Raw genomic sequence first — 21,822 nt, 5'->3', positions numbered from 1 at the left:
ACTTGAAAAGGATGGAAGCTGTTTGAACTTTTCAAACCCCAAAACCAAAACATCAGAAACAGGTAAGTTACTGTTACTGTCCAAGAGTTTGGACATCCTGCCCTGTCAGAGAGGGAAGTGAAGTGTTTGAAAGAGCTTGGTCTCAATAGTTGCATTTAACCAGCACAGCCAGAGTTGACATTCCTTGTCATATCTAACCTGTCTTTGCCCTACCAGCTCTCGGGGCCTGTGCCAGATAGAGAGACCATCATGCTCTGGGGATTGACTTGGCTTGAGACAATTCAGATTTAGTTTTTCTGTCAGCGCACATTGCAGTAGTTGCTAGCTCATTATTTGGTGGGAAAGAATGTATTTGAGATCCAGTGTCCCCCCACTCTGCCTAAAGTTGTGAGGGCCCTTGTTCATTGTGTCATGTGTTCTAGTTAAAACCCTGCAGAGATCAGTTGAACAGCTTTGGGTTTTCCTTTATTACAAAGGCTGTTTTCCAGTCATCTGTAGGGGACAACATTCTCATGTTTTTGCAGGGTTCCTTAGCTATCAGGGTGAGAGAGACTACACACACAAAAAAGACTGGATGTTTGTAAAGAAGTATGCATGCATAGGGTAGTGTATAGTTTGAACTCTGGATTTTGTTTTTAACTCAAATGTTGATACTATAAACAAAGATTGAGAATGTAGAATGAGCTCAGATCAAGAAATTCAGTTTTGGTATTATGCATAGTACAAATGTGTTTAACACATTAAATTCTTCAGATAATGCCACGCTAAGAAACTATATATGACAGTGCATACAAGAGGTATTTTTCCTTGTTTCAACGTTTAATTCGGATACTGTATCTCCATACAAATACACCAAGAATTACATGACAGACCCTCAGAAGATGCCACCATATTGGTGAAGACCAAACATGATTCTTTGAGGGAAACAACTTTTTAAACAAAAGCTGACAACTTCTCATTATGGTTCTACAAAGTTCAACTCCACAGCAAACGTCTCCCTGTAGATTTTCCACATTTTGGATTTATGAGGGTTATCCAACTCATTTCTAGGAAGGTAAAGCCTGGAAAATAGAATTGTCATCTGTTTAGTTATTCTACAGTTCAAACATGCTGCCCTCTTATGTATGGTATGAAAGCAGGCTTGAAAAGGAAGTGAAACATGAGAGCTAAGAATGTGTTTCACATTTTGAATATTTTTGGTTTACTTCCAAGCACTGAAGAGTTGGCTAACCAAAATGCATTACACCATTTTGACAACCATGGTGAGCTAGAAAACCAAGTTCAGCTATAAAGTGAACTATATAAACAATTCTATTAGACAAGGTGACTATCTGCTTTATGGCTGGTGCTTCATGACACAAGCACCAGCCACATTTGGGGATAAAGTGGTACCAATTTTAAGTTCAGAGCCAAAAATTATTTTGCCCAAGTACTTTGCTTTTTGGTGATCACTAAAAAATGGATACAATAAAATTTAACTCCCAACATCAGCTGCAGATACACAATTTATCCCAAATTGGGAAGAGCTCTGTGGGACAGTGACTTTAGGATATTTGAACCTCATTTGAAAGAGCACGAGTGTTTCTCTTACCTCACCCATGCAGTATTAAATCCAAACTAAGTCTTCAGCTCTGTTTCTGCAGCCACAACAACAACGTTTAGCTTTTGATTTAATCAAGCCATGAAAGGGATTTAAAAATCCTTTTAACCAGGATCACATATCCTTATGATATCAACTCTTTTCATAGCCGATAATCCCTCAAGGACACAGAGGCTTCCTTCCCACTGTTGTGTTTCACTAAACACTTCACTGAAGAGTGCTAAACAAGCATTTGTTTAGCTGGACAGTTGACATTACACTGCAAGTGCAATCTCTACTGCCAGAAATCCCTAATTAGTGACAGCACTAAGATTTAAGCACACAGGCATTTCGCACTACTGTACCAGAAGGAAGGAGTGTGCCTTCCCCAGCCAAGAGAAAGGTGTTCTGGTAGGTGTCTAAATCATCTCAAGTACTTCAGGTAACTCAAGATACAACTGGAGGAGCATACCAACTCCTCAGTGGGTTTTATGGCATCTTCAATGTAGAGACAATACAAAGCACAGATTTAGGGCCATTGTCCATGAAATATTTAGGTTGTCTTTTCTTACCATTACACATTTCAGCTCACTTCACTCTTGGCAAAAGAAGAGGGGAAAAAAGGGAGCCCCATTATTAAATACCTTAAAATCTGTTAACAGTAATGTATTGCCTATTGAGGGTACTGCCTAGTGCAGCTATTATTCTGAGCGTGTGTGTCATGTTTAAGAATCACTAGTGTATATGTGGCCCAGATGCAAGTGCTGGTGGTCATCAGCTTCCACATGCAGGGAATGGTGCCAAGACAGTCTTCTCCAAAGCCTTCACTCCCAAGTTTGCAAATGTGGTGGCAAACTGTAAGTTGACCGTATGCCTCTGATAGTGCTCACTAGAGACCTTGCCTAAGTTAGAAGCATTTGCCAAGAGCATGCTACGGCTCCAATATACTGATGCTATTCAAGTATGAAGACAAGGTCCCCACTATCACATGAGATGATTAAGGAAAGCAGCAACAAAATGAGTTACAATTTTTAAATTTTATTTTAGGCAACTAAACATTCAGCTTTGATACTTAGTCATGTGGAATGCTACAAAGATCAGTTTCCTGGATTTGCATGAGACTTAGACTACACTATTTAGGGTAACGATCTCTTCAGCTCTATATAGTGCACCTTGCATTATGCAAACAAAACAGAGAGTTTGTTCCCAAGTAGTGTTTGGCCTTAAACCATGACAAGTTTCCAACTTATCGCACTATTACCTACCAAAGGGTTAAACGCCAAGGCAGCAGTCCCCAAACTTTTGAAGGTCACCCCCCCACCTTACCCATCTGCAGCCCCTGCCCTCTGGGGCTGGGAGCAGGGCCACAGCTTGGGGGGAGGGAGGAGGAGAGAAGGGCACATGGCCAAGGGTAAGGGGGCTGGGAGCAGGACCAAGGCCAACAGCTGGGCTGCAGTGGGGGCCCCATGACCAGGTGCGGCTCCACTCCTGCCTCGCCCCTGGGCTGGGAACAGAGGTGCAGCTGAGACTGGGGGCTGGCATAGAGCTGGGGACAAGACTGGAGGGTGCTCCTTCCTTGCCTTCTGTGGATGCTGGCCCAGGCCCTGATGTGTTCTCCTTCCTCCTCCAGACATTCCTCCACACCCCCTAGGAGGCACACCCCACAGTTTGGGGACCTCTGCTTGAAGGTTTTGAAGTAGATGTTGCATTTTTCCAGATGTTTAAGATTCTCTTTAAATCTATTAAGATTTGCTCACACCCCGAAAGTTCTAGCATTATGGACCTGCTACTCTGGTTGTCCTGTTGTAATACATCTTACCTGTTATTTTCTATGAAAGAGGTGTTGAACCAGAAGAAAAACGGGCAGTCGTCATAGCCTTTCGGAAGATCCTAAAGATAAACACAATTTTGCTTAGGACATTTCTTATATATTTGCCTCTTAAAAAAAAAAGTTTAGTACGGCACAGATTGTTCCTTGGCAGAACAGGCAGGAACTAATAGTTTAAGAATCACACAAGCCTGAAAACTTGATGAGGGGCTGCTGCTTGTCCACATCAAAACAGTCTCACATAATTGAGATTAGCTGGGATTTTATAGTAGGGTCAGTGAAAGAGGCGGCAAGTTTGTGTGTCACCTTCATTACACCAAAGAAGAAAGCAACAAATGAGACAGCCAAAGTTACAACAAGAACAGGAATTGCCTGTGTGCCCCTTGGCCTTGAGTAAAATTAGGAGCTACAGTACAGTCTGAAGTTGCTTTATGTGTCACAGCACAAGGTCATGGAGAGAGAAGAGCGAAGCAGTCATGCAAGTGCTGAACATTTGCACTCAAACATTTGCAATTACTTGCTATGAAGTGTCTACCTTCATAAGAGGAAATACTTTTTAATCAAGGCTAGACTTGTCCTACATAGTGGGTTTTCACATGGATGCCAATGATACATATGCATCTATTGGTATTGTACATCTTAAAGTTGGAAGTGTACCAGAAGAATGCAGTCTTTATTCCACTATACTTACACTTCGTGATTCAAATCGGACTTTCACATCACCGCTTACAACAGGACAGTTTTCCAAGCCAATTACTGCAAAGTCATTTTCAGCATCAAAAAATAACTGAAGAAAAATAGAACTGTTTGGAATAACTGTTTTCAAACTGAAAATAAAACGCACACAATCTAGCAGTGCTAATTAAGTGTTCCACTACTAAGTTACAGTGGCTCAGATGACAATACCCAATTACTTAAAGGTTCTACAGTGAAAAATAAGGAAAATGATTGACTGTTGCCCTCCTGTTGCCAAGATACTCAGTTTTACTAACTGATCTAGAGTTTGACCTTTAGTTTCCTGGGAAATCCACATTCCTTTTGTCCTGTGAAAAAACTTGTGAGCTTCAAGTCATAAGATGTGCAGGAAATAAGACTGAAGTGCTCTATCCCTCGTATTGGTAAATTCCCTCATCAGAAAGGGAGAAATTTCTTACATCCAATATTTTCCCACAAAAACCAACAGATGTATGAATTTAGTAAAATGTGCTCAAGTTCAGTATTGTGAAGACATTTTAGTTAGATGCCTCTGTTAGAGCCATTAGAGTTCTTACCCTACAGTTTTCTTGAGTGGCACAAACACAGTGGAATACAATTTTCTTTCTCACAATTATCTGTACTTTAAGATCACTTCCATTGCCTTTTCCAACTCCTAGAAGGAATCAAAGTTATATTATGCTAGGGTTTTATCTTTAAATTATAGAGCTGGAACAAAAAGCAGTTAAATGGAACAGGATACATCAACCCTATGCACTGTGTTATAATGATAATAAATGCACTCTTTAGTGTGCAAGTAATTTTTATGTGGAACTTTCAGGAAGACAGTAGAAAAAAGGCAACCAAAATAAGTCTTCCTTAGTAGGCATAAGAGAATCATGCTTTGAAAAGTATCTATATCAATTTGTTGAAGGGTCCCCAATAAACGACCCTGGAGAGCAATTCCTCTAGCCACAGAATAGCCATGGAGCAGCAGCAGCAATGCAAGGTGCCCCATGGGTGGGCACCTGAACTTTAGTCCTTGGCTTCTCTGCAAAGACTGTTCAGATATCAGACTCAAGCACACTTGAAAGCATTTGATCCATGCCAGATATATCAGTCACTTATCTGTTGAAAAATTCTAGTCCCTGAATGCATGCACCTCACAGTCCCCCTCCCCATTCTAATGCCAGTTGGAGGGAATAAGCCATCACTGAAAGAAAGTCAGGCAGAAAGAACCCATTTAAAAGGGGCACAGTCACAGAAGGTGTTCATTTCACCTACAACTGAGTTCCAAAGAACTTGAGTTTACATTTATATACAATTTCATTATGTTTTACCTGGCTTCTAACGAACAGCAAAGTTTGTTTTTGTTTTTTTAAACTTATTCTAGTAATTCTGACCCCAGTAAGGTGTCTATAGTGCACTCAATATATAGCTGTATGAATACAGAGTTGAAATAAAAGTGACTTGGAAAACATTCCAAAACCAGAAAAAGACTAAAGTGTCCACATAATTTGTATTCCTTCTTACCATTAATAGAGTAGATTTTGATGTTCTTTATTTTGAGCTGTCTCTCTGGTGGGAGTTTCAAGTTATACTTGTTCTTCAGGATCTCATAATACCCAACATACCTACTCTGCAATGCAAAATAAAGCTGCCTATGTTAAATAGTCCTCGCCACATTTGGTGCATATAGACTCTGTTGCTTTCAGTGACAGATAGTTTGCCACTTCTCACTTGAGCTACCAGACAGAAATTTACACAATTTTAATCCCATATTTGCTATAATTTTGCTCTGGGATGGCCTTGGGGAAGTAACAGTCTGTGCCAGTTCCCCCCCACTCCAATCCATAAAATGGGATTAACACTTGTCTGACAGAAGCCTTGTTAAGGGGGTGTTGAGTAGTTGGTCGGCCCTCTTCTCAGAGATCTGAGTTTGAAACAGCAGCTTACTGTCTGCCCTTCTAGAAGGCCCTTATCAATTTCACTCACTTTTTGCCTGACTCAAAGCAAATGAAGTTGACAAAGGCCTTCCTTCTAGGTGGGAAGCTGGAAGGCAAAAAACTTCCATTTCCATTCTTCCAAAATGGTATTTTTCCTTGAAATCCCTTCCCACTTTTTTAAAAAAATGCTGTTTTGACTTTGTTCTGTTCAGCAAAAAATAATAAAATTCAAAAACATGATTTTTGCAGAACATTGTTTTCCAGCTAGCTCTAGTTCTGAGCATCATTTGTTCAACACATGGTTAACATTAAGTGCTAGGTATTGAACTTTTATTTAAGTCTCTCTCTGCCTCTTCTCTCCCCCTCAACCCCCTGCCAAGCACATATGTTGGAGCTACAGAAGGGAAGTCTCCCCAAAGGGGAGGGGCCAACTACTGGAGGGAAGTCATTAAATTCCTAAAAAGCACATTACCCAGACATATGGCACAGAAGTTTGGAAGTTCTCAACTGAACTGTTGAGATTTTTGATACTTGATTTCTAGTTCTTCCATCCATTACATTTAAACAATTACACAGTGGATTTGTGCGCGCTTTTTTGGTCTAACTCACCCTCCACAATCGTCTCACTTTGTTTAGGCTCTTACCTGGGATGGTGTTTCAACTCCTTGAAATTTGGAACTTGTACTTTTATCAGTTCTCCTCTCCCCAAAATAGTCCAAGCTCTCCTACATACAAGAGTCAGTTTCAAATGAAGCAACAGGACAAATTTTTCAGCTGGCTCACAGTGAAGGTTGTGCTATTATATAATTATAATAGACACTAAACCCCAAAAATATCAGACGTGAACAGTGGTAAGAGGTTTGAAAGAGTTCAAGCCAATGCTGGAGAGCAGCTGCTTTGGGAAGCTAGAGTGAGTCAGTACAGTACTAGAAACACAAGGACTAGTCAATCCCTATTGTGACAGAGAATGCTTCAAGGTGGACAAGAATTTGCTAGTCAGAAAATGACAGTATTTAAGTGGTTTTACTAAAGCATCCATCAGAAGTTTAGAAAACCTAGACCTTGTTAGAAACTCTCCTTTTTACTCCCAATCTGTCTCCATCATCCTCAAATAAAAGCCTTGCACTCCAGAAAAATACCACAGATGTGATTCCAGGGACCAAGATCATTCAGCAAACAATTTTTGGAAGAAAAAAATAAATAAAACCCCCACAATTTGCAAGTATCAGGGGGGAGCTGTGTTAGTCTGTATCCACAAAAACAAGGAGTCCCGTGGCACCTTAAAGACTAGCAGATTTATTTGGGCATAAGCTTTCATGGGTGAAAACCACCACCACTTCTACCCATGAAAGCTTATGCCCAAATAAATCTGCTAGTCTTTAAGGTGCCACCACAGCCCACAATTTGGGGACATTCAAGCTAATATTGGAGAGAAGTCTGTAAAACCACCAGGTAGAAGAGAAGCTTAACCCAGTACATCAATTTTGAGGATTCTCATACAGATGCAGGTGATTCATACATATAGCATTTTTGCTATCCAAGCAGTAGGGCCACAAATCCAGCTATGCTGTATTACAGCAGCAGATGACCTGCTTTTAATTATGAGAATTGCCACTCTTAGAGGTATAGTTCATCTTCAAGAATGGCAAGTTCTAAAGGGAGGTGTGCTTCCACCCTCCACACAGGTGCATGATAATAGGGATACGTGGGTCATTTTAAGATTTGATACTAAACTGAGGAGGTCTTGCTTTAGAGTAAGATAGGCAGCTTAAATTCCTAGTTATAGTTGTTTTAAAAAGTGAGAGGGTTTTTTTGTTTTTTTTTAAGTCATTATTTTGACAGCTTAATCAAATGCTTCCATGGCTGGCATCTCAGCATAATCCAGTCACTCTTCCCATTCTTCCTGGCTGCCATTTTCTGAACCACCACCACATTTGGCAAAGCCTTTTAAAAGTGGCTTATGCTCTCCATGGAGAATGAGAGATGTGTTTTGTAAAGGGCCTCTCCCTAGTCAATACACATGATCTACTCAGAAGATGTCTCATCTTTCTGGGGCCTAACAAGTTTAAAAAAAGTGAATCTCAAATGGCTAATATTGATTTTTTTCCCCTCATACCTTTGCACTCTCAAACTGGTCACTGTCAATGAGCCAAGTACAAACCATCGTTCCAGTCCTGCCTATTAGAAAGGCAAAACAAAAACAAAAATACTACAGGTATATCACAGTATTTTGAGACATTATACATGAGTCAACATGCAAGATGAAAATTTAAACTCTAAACAGAGGCCACATACATATATAGACTAGAAACTAAAGTACCGTCTTAGACAGGATTCAACACTTATTTTAATTCAGATGTGCTTTTACAAACCTGTAGAAACTGCTTTGCATTTTCCTAGTTCCTCTAATGATTCCTTTGAGAATGTCCCCCAATAATTCCTCTCTGCAACTTTACCATGAACTACAGCAAGATGGTCAGTACTTTTCAGACCCCCATGTTTAAATTTGAGATAGTGCCAAATATACCTCAAAACCCCAGGATTACACAGTCATTCTAGAGTGTTACTGAGGGTTACTTCTGCACACGGATTTCCTGACAAAAGGAAAACTGCCACATGAAGCAGGCACACATCAAAACACTGAAGCCAACATTTTCAAAAGCAGATGTCTGATTTTCAGAGTGCCAAGCACCCAGGAGCTCACTGATTTCAATGAAAGCTGTTAGGTGCTCAGTTATTTTTGACAAGTTTAGGCAACTCGGAGGATAAAATTAGGCACATGCTTTTGAACAATTTTAGCCTAAAGTTGTACAAGAGTAATTCGAGTGCAGGATGCCAATAGACAGAGACCTTCAATATGCAAACTTATTAAAAACAGTTGATGTAGGAAGCATGTGGCTAGCAGCAGACTGGGGACTGGTACAAAGGGAAGATCTGGGTTCTATACCTAGTGACTCTAAACTGCAGCAAGCCTCTCTGCTTCACTCGTCCCTTCTGAAAAAAAATTGTGATCATAAGGCTCACAACACAGACAAAGTTTTCCAAAAAAGTGCCCTAATTGCTTAAGTCACTTTTGAAAAAACAGGACTTACATGCTGCCAGCATAGGTGCTGCTGCATCTCCTGGCTTGAAGTGGATTCCGTTATATACAGGGTTTACAGTTTGGTTTAATGGCTCTCAGCACCCCCACTATACAAATTATTCCAGTACCCTTGTCTGGTAGCAAAGGCCTATTTAAGCCTCACAGAAGCCTGCTTTGGATTTTAAGAGCCTGGCCTGATAAACAGTTCTGCTTATGCTGCTAAACATTATGTTTAGCAAACTGCAGAATCATTTGTGAGAAGAAAAAGTAACCAGAAAGCTGGGGGGCGGGGCGCATGGGGGAAGAGAGAGAGAGAGAGAGAGAACTGGTGTGAACCAACACAAAACCTGTATTGATGAGGGAGGAGTGGTAACATGGAAATGAGAGACTAACACATAGGATACCGTAAGAGTTATAAATAAGTTTGTGTTACAAAGGCAGGTTGAAGCTGTATTGTCCAGCATTAGAAGTGACTGATGAGATTAATTACTTACAAGTGGGAAGCTCCTTAGGACAATCACTTATGCGTGTTTTGCTTTAATAAATATTTGTTAGAGCCATCCATTGAGTAAGTGAATCTCAAGCCAACATTAAGTGCTTTTGAAAACTTTATCCATTGTAAAGGGTTTTAAGCACCTCTGATGCAAGGTATATGAAGTGCAAAGTAGTTATTAACATGCCTGTTATTTGACTGGATAGAGATCTGAACTATCCTATGATCAAATTACACTTGCATCAGAATCTGAAATTTAGGCAGGCAAGACATGAATGCATTTTAAAAGTGTAAGTGTCACACCATTTTAACTATCAGAGGGGTAGCCATCACACCATTTTAACTATGATACGCCTATATTTTCCAATCCCTTCTTTGCTACAGTACTTGTTCTTACCTTTGCCTCCTTTACAGTGAATTGCTATGATGTTCTTTTCATCTTTTTTCATCCACTCACGCACATTGGCAGTAAATTTCAGCATGTCCCTAGATAAAAGCATATTAATTACTGCGTAGTCAGAGCTTGTTTTATTCCTAGTATTGTTGTTTGGCTGCAGAAACCCTAGCATATGACTTACTCTAGGCTGGGAACATTGTGGTCATCAATAAAGACTCTCTCCACCCTGTAATGGAAGTACACAGGGTCATAACCTTTTTCACCTACAAAAAAACCCAAACATTTCAGATTAACACTAGTTTAGAGTTCTGGTAAAATAAATAAAATTGTGCCAATAGAGGTAATTTAAGTCAAGCTATTTTCTCTGCCTATGTTTTGAAGATGTTGTAATAGCAGCTCAGGGCTGGTCCACACTAAGAAGCGGGGTCGAACTAGGGTACGCAAATTCAGCTACGTGAATAGCGTAGCTGAATTTGAAGTACCCTAGTTCGAACTACTCACCTGTCCAGATGCCGCAGAATCGAACTCCGCGGCTCCAAGGTCGACTCCGCCACCGCCGTTTGCAGTGGTGGAGTACCGGAGTCGACCGTGGCGCTTCCGGAGTTCGAACTATCGCGTCCAGATTAGACGCGATAGTTCGAACTCCGAGAAGTCGAACTCACCGCGTCGACCCAGCTGGTAAGTGTAGACTAGCCCTCAGACTATGTACTGGAGTCTGACAGTGCTACTAAATGAAAAGATTCACAATTCAACTTAAGCAGAACTGGATCCAGGGCCACAGAGGATTCAGGGGGCCTGGGACAGAGCAATTTTGGGGGCCCCTTCTATAAAGAAGTTGCAATACTATAGAATACTATATTCTCATGGGAGCCCCTGCCGGGTCCAGGGCAAATTGCCCCACTTGCCCCTCTGGGCTGCCCTGTCTGGATCAGGCCTAACTTTGAAGGCCAGCTTCCTATTTTGTGTTTGCAATTTTGCACCCTCAGTTCATTGTGGGCCCAAAGGACTCCCACCAACTGCCATCAGTTGCAACAGTGATTTGTGGAGGTAATAAGTGGGAGGCCAGTTTTCAAAGTCATGACCCTTTGAGCTTGATCCTCTATTTTTAAACTGGTTGACTGAATCGATGTTGGTTCTCATGATCTGACTGTCCATAACCCCCCTTTGGCCAAGTGGCTTATTTCCATGAGGGTTTTTTTTTTATGCAATCCTGTTTATTTGCAAAGAATGCATAAAGTCCTGTTTCCCTGAATACAGGAGGAACAAACAATGGGAGGCAGTTGCCTCTCTCAATTCCAAGCCTGCCATTCTAGCCAGCACTCTGCCCAAAATGCTCACAGCCACCCTACCTGATTTTTGTTACTTGTCTCCTAGTTTCATGCTTTTTGGCTGCTTCTGACTCAGTGCTGTAAGCTGAGACAAGACCTCAGATACATAGCACCAGTTAGTCACCAGCTGCCACTTTCATTGGCAGTCCCTAATGGGATGTTTTCCGTTGCTTTGGCTATCACTAAATGAAGGGGCATTTCATTGTTCCCTCATTTAGCCTGAATGAAAGACGGCTATTAAGCCAGTCAGCTTCAATGACATCTGTGATGCACTTTGTGGGAAACACCCAAACTCCAGCATAACAGTAGCTACACATACTTACTGCAAAGATTATAGATTGTATAGTGGTCTTTATGTTTTGTATCCAAGAATCTTGCAACTTCCTTAAGGAAATAAGACATAAGAAATAACCATTTATTAACTCCTAACATCTGCTCTCAATTATTCTTCATTTTCACTGCCACTTAAACAGTATACTGCCCTTACCGGAGAAGCTGGCTATAGTCACAATAGACCATAAGAAAAGAAATGAATAGTTCAGGTTCTCATCTAGATACTAAGCCAGTCTACCACCAGTTTTTACACAGTTACATAGTTCCTAAAATGATTAAGTAAAGTTTAAGTGACCATTTAGTCTTATTCTGTATTTGAGAAAGAAAACAGCCTCTTTTATAAATCATTTAACACAGCCTGGGTAGCAAAAAAGTGACCTTCCCAGGAAGGCTTTAAATGGATAATGAAAGTGAGGGTAATCTCAGGACATTTATGGAACAAATCATGCAGCTAGAGGACAACCCCAAGGACAAGATGGACAGACTGCATCCTTAATTTTTATGCTCATGTGATCTAGACGTAAGCCCACTAAGTACTGGCCTCAGACCTCAAGTTGGTTTCCTGGAGGCCATCAGAGGCTAGTTTAGTCATTCCCAATCTGATCCATATTCAACCTAGCAAAAAGGGATTGGAAGTGGAACACAGAAATTCAGTGCTGTTAAGTTTTGAAGTCACATGCATGAGGGATTTTAGGAGATTTTACCTTTATAGGATTCCTATAGAAAGACTGCTTCCCAGATGATGGAAATGACATTGCAATAATACGATCTATGGAGGAAACATTTATATGTTAGTCCACAAGAATTGGAAATAGTCAGCGGAGGATGAATCTGAAAGAAGTACTATGCACTATTAAAGACAAAAAGTGTAGCTTTGAGAGTGGAAGCACCATTAATGTTATGAACAATTAGTTACAGGCCACCCCACAAACAAGTAGTCATACTGTGAATCACCAGCAGTAGCCCAGATTTTAAAATTTGAATTTTTAATTACAAAGAAGTACATTTTCAGCCCGTACTTTGATATTTATCAAATAAACAGCCCTGCAATAATATATATTCCACCTAGAGGAAATACTAGTTCTCAATCAGCATTCTCTACACAGCAAGACCTGCTTAAGACAGTGAATTAGTTTTGTACCTTTTTCTCCCAGAAAGCTGGTACTTACAGGATGTCTGCAAATTAGTTATTTAATTTTGTTTTTTGGCAGTTCAAAATTTTTTTTTTAATTTTGATTCAAATCAACCAAGTGAGGACATTTCAGCAAAATCAAAGAAATTGGAAAGAATTGTTTGAGCTGAAACAAGATGGTTTGGGCATTTTTAAAACAAAAAAGTAACAGATTAAGGGACAGATTCATGCAAACTATGGGGCGGGGGCAGGATGGTGATTTTGGCTTGTGGTCAGGGCACTCTCCTGGGATGTGGGTGACCCAGGTTCAAGTCCTTGCTCTACAGCAGGTCTCCCACATCCCAGGAGAGCACCCTAGTTATATAAGGTGTAAGGGGGGCACCACAACAACCTCTTCAGTTTTTGTAAAAACAGCACCCAAACCCCTTGTGCATCTAGCCCTAAGAACTGAAGTTTCCATTTTCTTCCCTTCAACCAAAACAATTTGCCAACAGAAACTTATGAACAGTGTTGCCCCAAATGTGCATTTTTGGTGAAAAGCCTCAGCTGAAAAATTTCAGCCAGCTCTAACTTTGGAGTAACCATCAGTTCTCTAAAATTGTACAAACCAGTAACATAAGTAAGGTCCAGGTCAAAGCCGTCTTTTGTATAGCGCCTTTTGTTTTCTGAGACCTGTCAGTCAAAAAGACGAACAAATAAGTTAAAAAGGAGAGTCAAGGGAACCATAAAGATTAGTGAGTGTCTAGAAGGGTGAGTACTGAAGTAGTCCAGATAGTTACTGTTTCTCCTTGTAACTGAGTGGCAGAGCCTCAATCTTCCCCTATCCACTCCAGGTGGAAGTGTACATAGTTAGGCTATATACACACACTGTATAGCAAGGGTTCTCAAACTGGGGGTTGGAACCCCTCAGGGGGTCATGAAGTTATTACATGGGGAGGGTCACAAGCTGTCAGCCTCCACCCCAAACCCTGCTTTGCCTCCAGCATTTATAATGGTGTATATATAAAGGGGGCGGGGGTTGCACTCAGAAGCTCGCTGAGTGAAAGGGGTCACCAGTACAGTAGTTTGAGAAACACTGCTGTACAGCTTATGTTGACATAGCCAGCATAACTCCCTAGTGTAGAGGCAGCATACATCAACAGGAGTTTTTCTGCTGGTATAGGACCACCACCTCTCCAAAGACCATTAGCGATGCCACCAAAAACCATTTGTTGGCCTAGTTGTGTCTACACTGGGGATTTTGTCAGCATGTCTATGTCACTAGGGTGTATCCCCACCTCCAGCCCCCTGACCAACAGAACTACACTAGTATAAGTATCAAGTGTAGATCAAGCTTAAGACTAGCAAGTGGCTCACACTAGGTAACTCAGCAGCAGCATGAAACTGCCTTTTTGGTCATGTTTTATACCCAGGAATTATTTCAGTACAGTAAATCAGTAGCCATCAATAGCTGTACTGGAGCTGACCTTATCAAGGCCTTATTCTAGTTAGAATCAGAATATCAGGGTTGAAAGGGACCTCAGGAGGTCATCTAGTCCAACCCCTTGCTCAAAGCAGGACCTATCCCCAACTTCCCCCCCAGATCCCTAAATGGCCCTCAAGGACTGAGCTCACAACCCTGGGTTTAGCAGGCCAATGCTCAAACCACTGAGCTATCCCCTAGTTAGCGGACAATGCACGACAGGACTTGTCTACATGGATCACAGTTGTATGCTGCATCATATTGCTGAATTGTTAAAAGTAGCATTTAACCCATGATACAATTCTCCACTAGGAGGGGGTGGGTGGGAGAATCAGCTTTGTTGCATCTTCACCAATTGCTAAAATCAGGGCTACTCCCATGTGCAAGTGAGGCCTTCGGGGAGAAACTAGTCAGATCACAAGGGTTACTCTTATCTTATGAAAGGATGCCAGGGAATCCTTTGAACTCCTAGTGGGATGCAATACAGCTCAACTGCACTTTAACATTTTAAGTGAGGTAAGGGACAGATCACACACTCTTCCCCTCCCCAGCCTACTTTAAGGTCCTGCAGTGTCCCCCCCCCACCGATTAACGAGTTGATGCCTCAGGGTAAACTCTAGCTATATAAATATCTTGGAAATTTCTCAATTAGTCTACATTTGACAAGCAGGATGCCAATGGAATATTGATTTTGTTCCCTAAAACCCCAACTTGACCCTACATTAAGAGTCTGGGGGAGGGGAGAAAAGAAGGAATAGTTTACCAAATAGCTTTGAATAAAAAGTATGTCTAAACATGATTAAATGGAGTTTTAATATCAGATGCTACCAGGAAGCTAAAACTTGAAGGCAGTTTCTACTGTTTATATCTGCAGAAGATGCATTACAATAAAAGCTTTTGCCTCTGATTTAGTTGTAGCCATTCATTTCTAGATTCACGGGATACAGTAGATTTTCCTCTCTGCCCTGCCATGCAAGTTCGCTCAATATAAAATAAAGTCGAGCCAGAAAATGGAAGGACAGAATTGGCTGTTTGCATCAGGTAGTCATGGCATCACAGCAGTGCCATCACACTGCTGTAGTGGGACAATGGTGTTTTAGAAGACGTGACCCTTTATTGAGAGTGGAAACACTGCCAAGTGCAGAAATGGTTCTCAGCTACCCAGTGCCCTAACTCAATACCTGTTCCTATCACTAGAACAGATTGCCTTAGTGGAGGAGGCAGAATCCCATTACTAGTCTGCTGGCCTACAGTTCTGACTGTTTTAGAATGAGAACTGTGTAGTGTTAGGTATGAGGGGAGGGAAATCAGAGTGCAGAATAAACTAAGACACAAATTAAAGGGAGGGAAGCAGAAGGAGATGGGAACAAAGTGAAAATTCTTATTACTACCCTTCACTGCTGAAGTCAGTTACTGCTTTAAGAATATAAGGAGAGTTTGAAACCTATGACAGCACATTCAAACAAGCTGCTATGAAGCTAACTTACCATCCTCCTGGTCACCTTTTCTAGTTGTTTCTTTTGCGAGGCCAGGCGAAATATTCTTATCAGAATGATAATTCTCAAAGCTCGAAGGATGATAACCATTCTAGCAAAGAGAGGAAGATGTTAGCTTTTCAATGGAATAGATCTGGACAGAAGTACATTATGTTTTGCCAGAAACAGACTGAAATTTTGTTTTGTTCCAAATGAGGATAAAAGCCAACACTATTTTTTTTTAAATTGTTTTGGGTCAACACATTGATTTTATAACTTCAAGGTTTTTTTTAAATTCTAAAAAAATTGGAATTTTCTATTCCAGAAATTGTTAAAACAGGATATTTAAATAGTCAAAATGCTTTTCTGTGCCTCTGCCCAGTGAAATTGTGTTAAAGTACAAAATGTCGCAAAATCATTTTACAACAAAACTGCATTTTTCTGATGGCAAACTGTTTAACTGCAAGTTTTCTGACTGGCCTTACAATGAAGCCAGCCAGGAATTCACCTATGGAGAAAGTTTTCATTGCTTCACTGTTGTGTATAGTGATGCCAGCAAGTAGTCTCGCCCTACCTATCCCCGTAGCAATAGTAAGATCTCCACAATATTAGGCAAGCCACAACACTCTAGATCTCCCTGTTTCCCAGTTTGTATACCAGGGTGTACAAGGTCACTGTACTCATTTGAGTACGTTAATGGCTCTTGGTATTGAGAAGACAAAGAACATCAAATGGGCACCTTTGGCTCCTTACTCCATATGTGTGTTTTATGCAAGAAGTTCAGGAAAATGGAGCAGTTCTAGAATCTCAAATGTAATCACTCATCCATTTGAGGGAAAGAGGATAATGAATATTCTCAGAAGGTAGTTAAGTTTTGAAGTGGTGAGAGAATTTTCTGCTGACAAGTGGTTTTAGGAAAGCATGTTACTGTTTAGAAGGCCTACTCTGCAATCATGACAGCCCACGTAGCTGTACCTAAAGCTAGCCTTCATTGAGCTAGCTTGCTAAAAACAGCATCTTAGCCACAGTAGCATAGGCTAGGCGCCCAGGTATGTACCTGGGGTCCCAGGCAGGATTGTAGTCAGGCCCTTAGCCCAGGCCACTGCCTGTACTACACTGCCATTTTTAGTGAGCTAGTTCAGTCGAGGCTAACTTAGGTGTGCTGACACATGCTGCAATCACACCTCCCGATTGCTGTGTAGACATACCCTAAATGCCATCCCAGGAAATGTCTTGTCCTACATGTGATGAGATTACCTAGAGCACAATCAAAGTACACAGTTGCGTGAAGGACATGAGACTGCTCTATTAATTTAGGATTGTCCAATTACAGTAAGGGATGTACTTATTTGACTATATGGAGTAGAGTCAAAAGGTGCTGTTAGGAAAAACAAGCAGGAAATAAGAGTGGCTAGAGATAAGGGACCTGGAGGAGTGAGAAAGGGAACAGAGAACATTTTAGAGTCATTAAGAGAAGGACTATTAACTGGAAGAATACCTCCCTTGGCTCCAACCTCGTCAAGACTTCTTTGGCCAGGGCTGGGAGCCTAAAAAAATCAGGACAGCATGGGGCCTTGTCTGCAGGAAGAAAGTTTTGCTGGGATAGCTGTCAGCAAACCCTCTAGTGTAGATGCAGTTGATATCAGGATACAATGGCTTTTGCTGGAATAGCTTAAGGTTTTCTATGCCAGCAAAAGGTCTTCTATGCCAACATAAGCTACATCTACACTAGGGCTTATAGTGGCATAGTTATGTCTATTAAAAAAACCCATACTCTTAACTGACATAGCTATGTCAGAGAGACAAGCTGGGTGAGGAAATCTTTTATTGGACAATCTTCTGTTGATGAGACCTTTGTGGCTCAAAAGTTTCTCTCACCACCAGAAGGTGTTCCAATCAAGATATTTCCTCACCCACTTTGTCTTGCTCAGATCCTGGGACCCACATAGCTATAGCTAACTGACATAGCTATATGTAGTGTAAGTTTTAAGTACAGACCAGCACTCAACAGGTAAAGAGTCTTTCTGGAAGTGGGAGGGTCAGTTGTCAGGGGCTGCTGGGAGAAACAGGTTGACAGAACAGGCTCTGCAGAGAGCCTGAAGACAGGCCTACATGACTAACATGGGGATGGGGGGGGAGAAGAGGGAGAGAAATAGTAAGCTCTAGGGAGACCGGTACAGATGGTTTTATTGTTTTAAAAATCCTTATTCTTACACTATGCGGTGTTCCTACTGCTAAAACAATACCTTGTTTTAGAAAAGGCTGCATGGTCACTCTGTATATACCACTGGTCACAGCTCCCGAAGCTCAGAACTGCAGATAATGAACCTATGTTGGGCCTGCTGAAGTAATCACTGTTAGTACATAGGGGTCTGTAACCCAAGGTCCTGGTCTTAGGTTGTTTATAGCACAGAGCCCATGTTGGTGTAACTATACTAGTATAGACCCCAGTGGACAGGGAAAAGAACTTCATAGGCTCTGTAGTGTGTAGACAAAGCCTATGCCAGCATAGCCCACTAGTGTGGATGCAACATACACCAATGGTTTTTCTGCCACTGCAGGAACATCTCCCCAAACAATGACATCAGCTATGCCAACAGAAGTATTTTGTCAGCAGAGCTGCTTCTACACTGGGTTTGAGTTTTTTGTGGTTTTTTTTGCTGGAATAGCTATGTTGGTGGGGTGGGTTCCCCCCCACATGTACACCCCTGACCAATGTAGCCATGCTTGTATGTTTTAAGTTTAGGGGGAAACACTGCAGCTAGCTCTGTAACCATGATTTTCATAGCCATCCAAGGGATTTGGACACCATTTCTCAACATTAACAGGAAGTAGACATTCAATTTCCTTAAAGGAAATTTAAGATGGAGTCGGAAGGTACAGTTTACTTATCCTGTAAAAGTTTTTGAAATTTCAGAATTTCTCTTGTTCCACCACATTGAGACAACTGAGTGTTTTTGAAATTTTTGCAAAAAGAGAGACCCCATCCCATTATAGCCAGCAGCCCAATGGTTAGGGCACTCATCTGGGATGTGTGGGACCCATGTTCTGGTCAGGCAGAGCAGGGACTTGAAGACTTGAATCTGCATTTCCCACATCAGAGGCAAATCCCCCAACTACCAAGTCCATTTCTCTGGCCCAATGAGTATTTACTGTATACAAAGTAGAACAGCTCCAACAGGACAGAGAGAATAATTTTCTTTCCCTTTCCCACTGAAACCAAGATACCTTCCCAACCAACAGTTCATTGAAACTGACCCTTTCCCACAAGTTTGATTTCCACAAATTGTTAGTTTGACAACTTTTCAACAAAAATCCCCTGCCAACTGTAGCTGGAAGTGCTCTGTTTTTTGATGCTGAAGTTTTCAAATCTGCCAAGTATATCACATCACACCACACATTCTTCTAATGACACTTTAAAAACTAAAGTCAAAAGAAGCAGGAGTTAACCCTGCCTCCAATCAGTTGTAAATGTAAGGTTTCCAGTTTATAATACTAGTTCTGATTTCTGCAGTTTACTTTTAAGACAAATTTTGCAAAGTAAGGCTATGTCTACACTTACAGTGCCTGTACTTGACACACTGCTGTATGTGTAGCCACATGCCATGGTGAAAGGCTCCACTGCCTCATCACTACCAGAGCCTTTCACCACCACCGAGCATTTAAAAAAAATAGTGTAGATTTGGAAGGCACTGCTTGGTTATGTGGAGTATATATCCTGAGCGTCCAGGTATTTAGGGCACTCTACTCACCTAAGCCTCAGGTGAGTCAGTCTACACTGCTATACATACACACATACACACACGCTGCCTGGGCATGCAGTGCATGTACTCCACATGCCACCGTAAGTGTAGTTTGTGTTAAAAAATGATTTCTCTGGTATTATGCAACACCTGTTATCTCCAAAGCACTGACTCCCAGCAAAGAAAGCTTTACAGGGTCCACAACAAGTTTTTCAACAGTACAAAAAAGCCAGGGAAGAGATCAGATAATTTGGGTATAACATTTTATAAACAAACATTCAGGTGTTCAGGGTTCTTCCCCTATACTCCCTTCAAAAAGCAGAAGTGCTAGACACTAGCAAGTTTTAGAAGGATTTATAGAGAAATATGATCATCTCTTTTCTAAGCCATTAAATCACACTTCTTACCTTGGGATCTTGTCTGCACCACTGAAGTCAGAGAAAGAATACACCATATTAATTAACAGGGTGCCCACGACAATTATTGCATCTAAAATGTTCAGTTTGGACTTGAAATAATTGCTGAAGCTGAAATACAAAAGGGAAGAAGAGACAAAATTAAGGGGCGGGAGAGAATATCTAAAAGTACTATGAGAAGTGTACTAGAGTGTACATTCCATGTTGCTACAAAGCATTGCTCATGGATGAATTGGTCCTCAATAGCCTGTTTGTTACTCTATTAGGAGTAAAACAGATTTTTATCAATCCTTTATAAACCTGACTCCACTTAACACCAAGTCACATAAACCAGTTTAAAAGGAAGATTGAAAAGAATTCCCTCCTCCCCTCTTCATAAGAGGAGAGTGTTTAAATTGGGATTTGAATGAAGCCTACCAAAACTAGCCAGCCCACATACCATGCTGCAGCAGCATACCCAGTGGTACAATTGCAATGCTTTAAATCTCTTCTGGACAGCCAGGGCAGTTTGTATTTATATTATCTTCTGTTATCCTCATGCAGAGTAGCACCAGAGTAATGCCTTTAGAATTAATGGGCCTATTTAAGAACTCTGGTACTACAGCATTTTGCTCTACACAAACCGAATTTATTATTTTACTGCAGTAGCACCTAGGAGCCCTAGTCATTGGGTTATGGTCCGTTGTGCTACTAACTGTTCAAACAGAACAAAGAGTCCCAGCCCCAGAGAGCTTAAAGCCATGCTAAGAGTATTCATGAACAGTGCTTCCCAGTTACCTGTACAAACCAATTAAGAGTGCTACTCATTGCACATAATGAATGAATTGCCAGTGTTAGGGAACATCACAGGACTAACTCCTGACTCACTAGTGTGAGACCAGAACAACTGCACTGGTTGTTACCCCAGTGTAAGCGAATTCAGAGTCAGACTTCACATATCCACTGTGCAGATTCTTTAGAAGTCAGTGCACATTTTTAAAGTGTTCCTAAACAAAGATCTTGCTGAACTTTCAGGCCCTTGGGCATTAATCTTACCCCTCAACAAACACCCGCAGGAGAACATCAACGAGAAAGAAGAGCGCTATTGCCAAGGAAATGCCTTCCAGGGTCTCTCTTATGCTCTTTTCCTTGTCACTAATAGCTAGGTCCACAATCACAAGAGTAATGTCCACAAAGATGAGCACAACACCGAATATTCTACAAGAGACAAAAATGGTCAGCTCTCAAGGAAGAAAGTACAAAAGTATTACACTCCTCATTGCTTGATGTGCACAAAGTTGCTCACAATTTTAAAAATGAAAGCCACTTTTGTAAACAAGTCTAGTATTCCCTTATTTTATGCCTGTTCTGAACTCATGTTTCCCAGATTTGTTTTAATAATGACGACTTTTCCCTCTTAAAAAGAAAGAGGGATACATGTTCACTAAACCTGTTGGGAATGCAGCACCCTCTGAAAGCTGCACACAAGGCCAGCTCCAGGCACCAGCCAAGCAAGCTCATGCTTAGGGCAGCAGATTCTACGAGGCAGCATTCCGTCCAATCCTAAAACAGCACGGCTGCCGTTTTGTTTTGTTTGCCACTCCGGCCGCCCTGTAGGGGCAGCGGCACAGAGGAGGGGAGCACCCTGCTGAGAGTGGGCTGTGCGCTCCGTCTGCCCCAGCTGGTACCGGGTCTGTAGCAAGCCTGGCAAGGCAGCCTGTGTCCTTCACTCTCTGCCGACCGGAGCGGCGCGGAGCCCTCCCGGCAGGTGGCGTGGCCGTTGGGGCTGCGTGGCAAGCGCTCCAAAGAAGCCCTGGCCACCCACCTTCTCTCTCCCCCACTCCCTTCCCCTCCCTCCCGCTAGTTGGGGCACGTCTGCAGCACAGAGTCCCCCTGCACCCTGGCTCCAGCTGCCCCGCAGGCTCCCCCCACCCCC

The 21,822-nt window shown here is 41.7% G+C and overlaps 1 protein-coding gene across 2 annotated transcripts in view; it reads right to left on the bottom strand.

The window, feature by feature from the left end:
• Positions 1-800: 800 nt before the first annotated feature.
• The window catches only part of LOC123369345 (phosphatidylinositol 3,4,5-trisphosphate 3-phosphatase TPTE2-like), a 42,463-nt gene continuing 21,441 nt past the window's right edge, over positions 801-21,822 (bottom strand). Inside the window, exons 5-19 of one of the 2 annotated variants that reach the window (XM_045014840.1) lie at positions 20,943-21,104; positions 19,899-20,018; positions 15,761-15,860; positions 13,420-13,483; positions 12,384-12,448; positions 11,670-11,730; positions 10,200-10,281; positions 10,019-10,107; positions 8,163-8,224; positions 6,691-6,771; positions 5,634-5,739; positions 4,679-4,776; positions 4,099-4,194; positions 3,399-3,469; positions 801-1,061 (exon numbers count right to left, since the gene is read on the bottom strand). In XM_045014840.1, coding sequence (XP_044870775.1) covers positions 959-1,061; positions 3,399-3,469; positions 4,099-4,194; positions 4,679-4,776; positions 5,634-5,739; positions 6,691-6,771; positions 8,163-8,224; positions 10,019-10,107; positions 10,200-10,281; positions 11,670-11,730; positions 12,384-12,448; positions 13,420-13,483; positions 15,761-15,860; positions 19,899-20,018; positions 20,943-21,104 — 1,360 coding nt within the window. In that variant the 3' untranslated portion in view covers positions 801-958. Of the gene's footprint in view, positions 1,062-3,398; positions 3,470-4,098; positions 4,195-4,678; positions 4,777-5,633; positions 5,740-6,690; positions 6,772-8,162; positions 8,225-10,018; positions 10,108-10,199; positions 10,282-11,669; positions 11,731-12,383; positions 12,449-13,419; positions 13,484-15,760; positions 15,861-17,994; positions 18,237-19,898; positions 20,019-20,942; positions 21,105-21,822 lie in introns of those variants that run through there. The other variant, XM_045014850.1, reaches the window with a different exon arrangement.

This window comes from Mauremys mutica, chromosome 1 (genome assembly GCF_020497125.1).
Source record: "Mauremys mutica isolate MM-2020 ecotype Southern chromosome 1, ASM2049712v1, whole genome shotgun sequence".
Lineage (NCBI taxonomy): Eukaryota > Metazoa > Chordata > Testudines > Geoemydidae > Mauremys > Mauremys mutica.
Note: the sequence above shows the minus strand (reverse complement) of the source record. Positions and strands in the feature narration are given on the sequence as shown.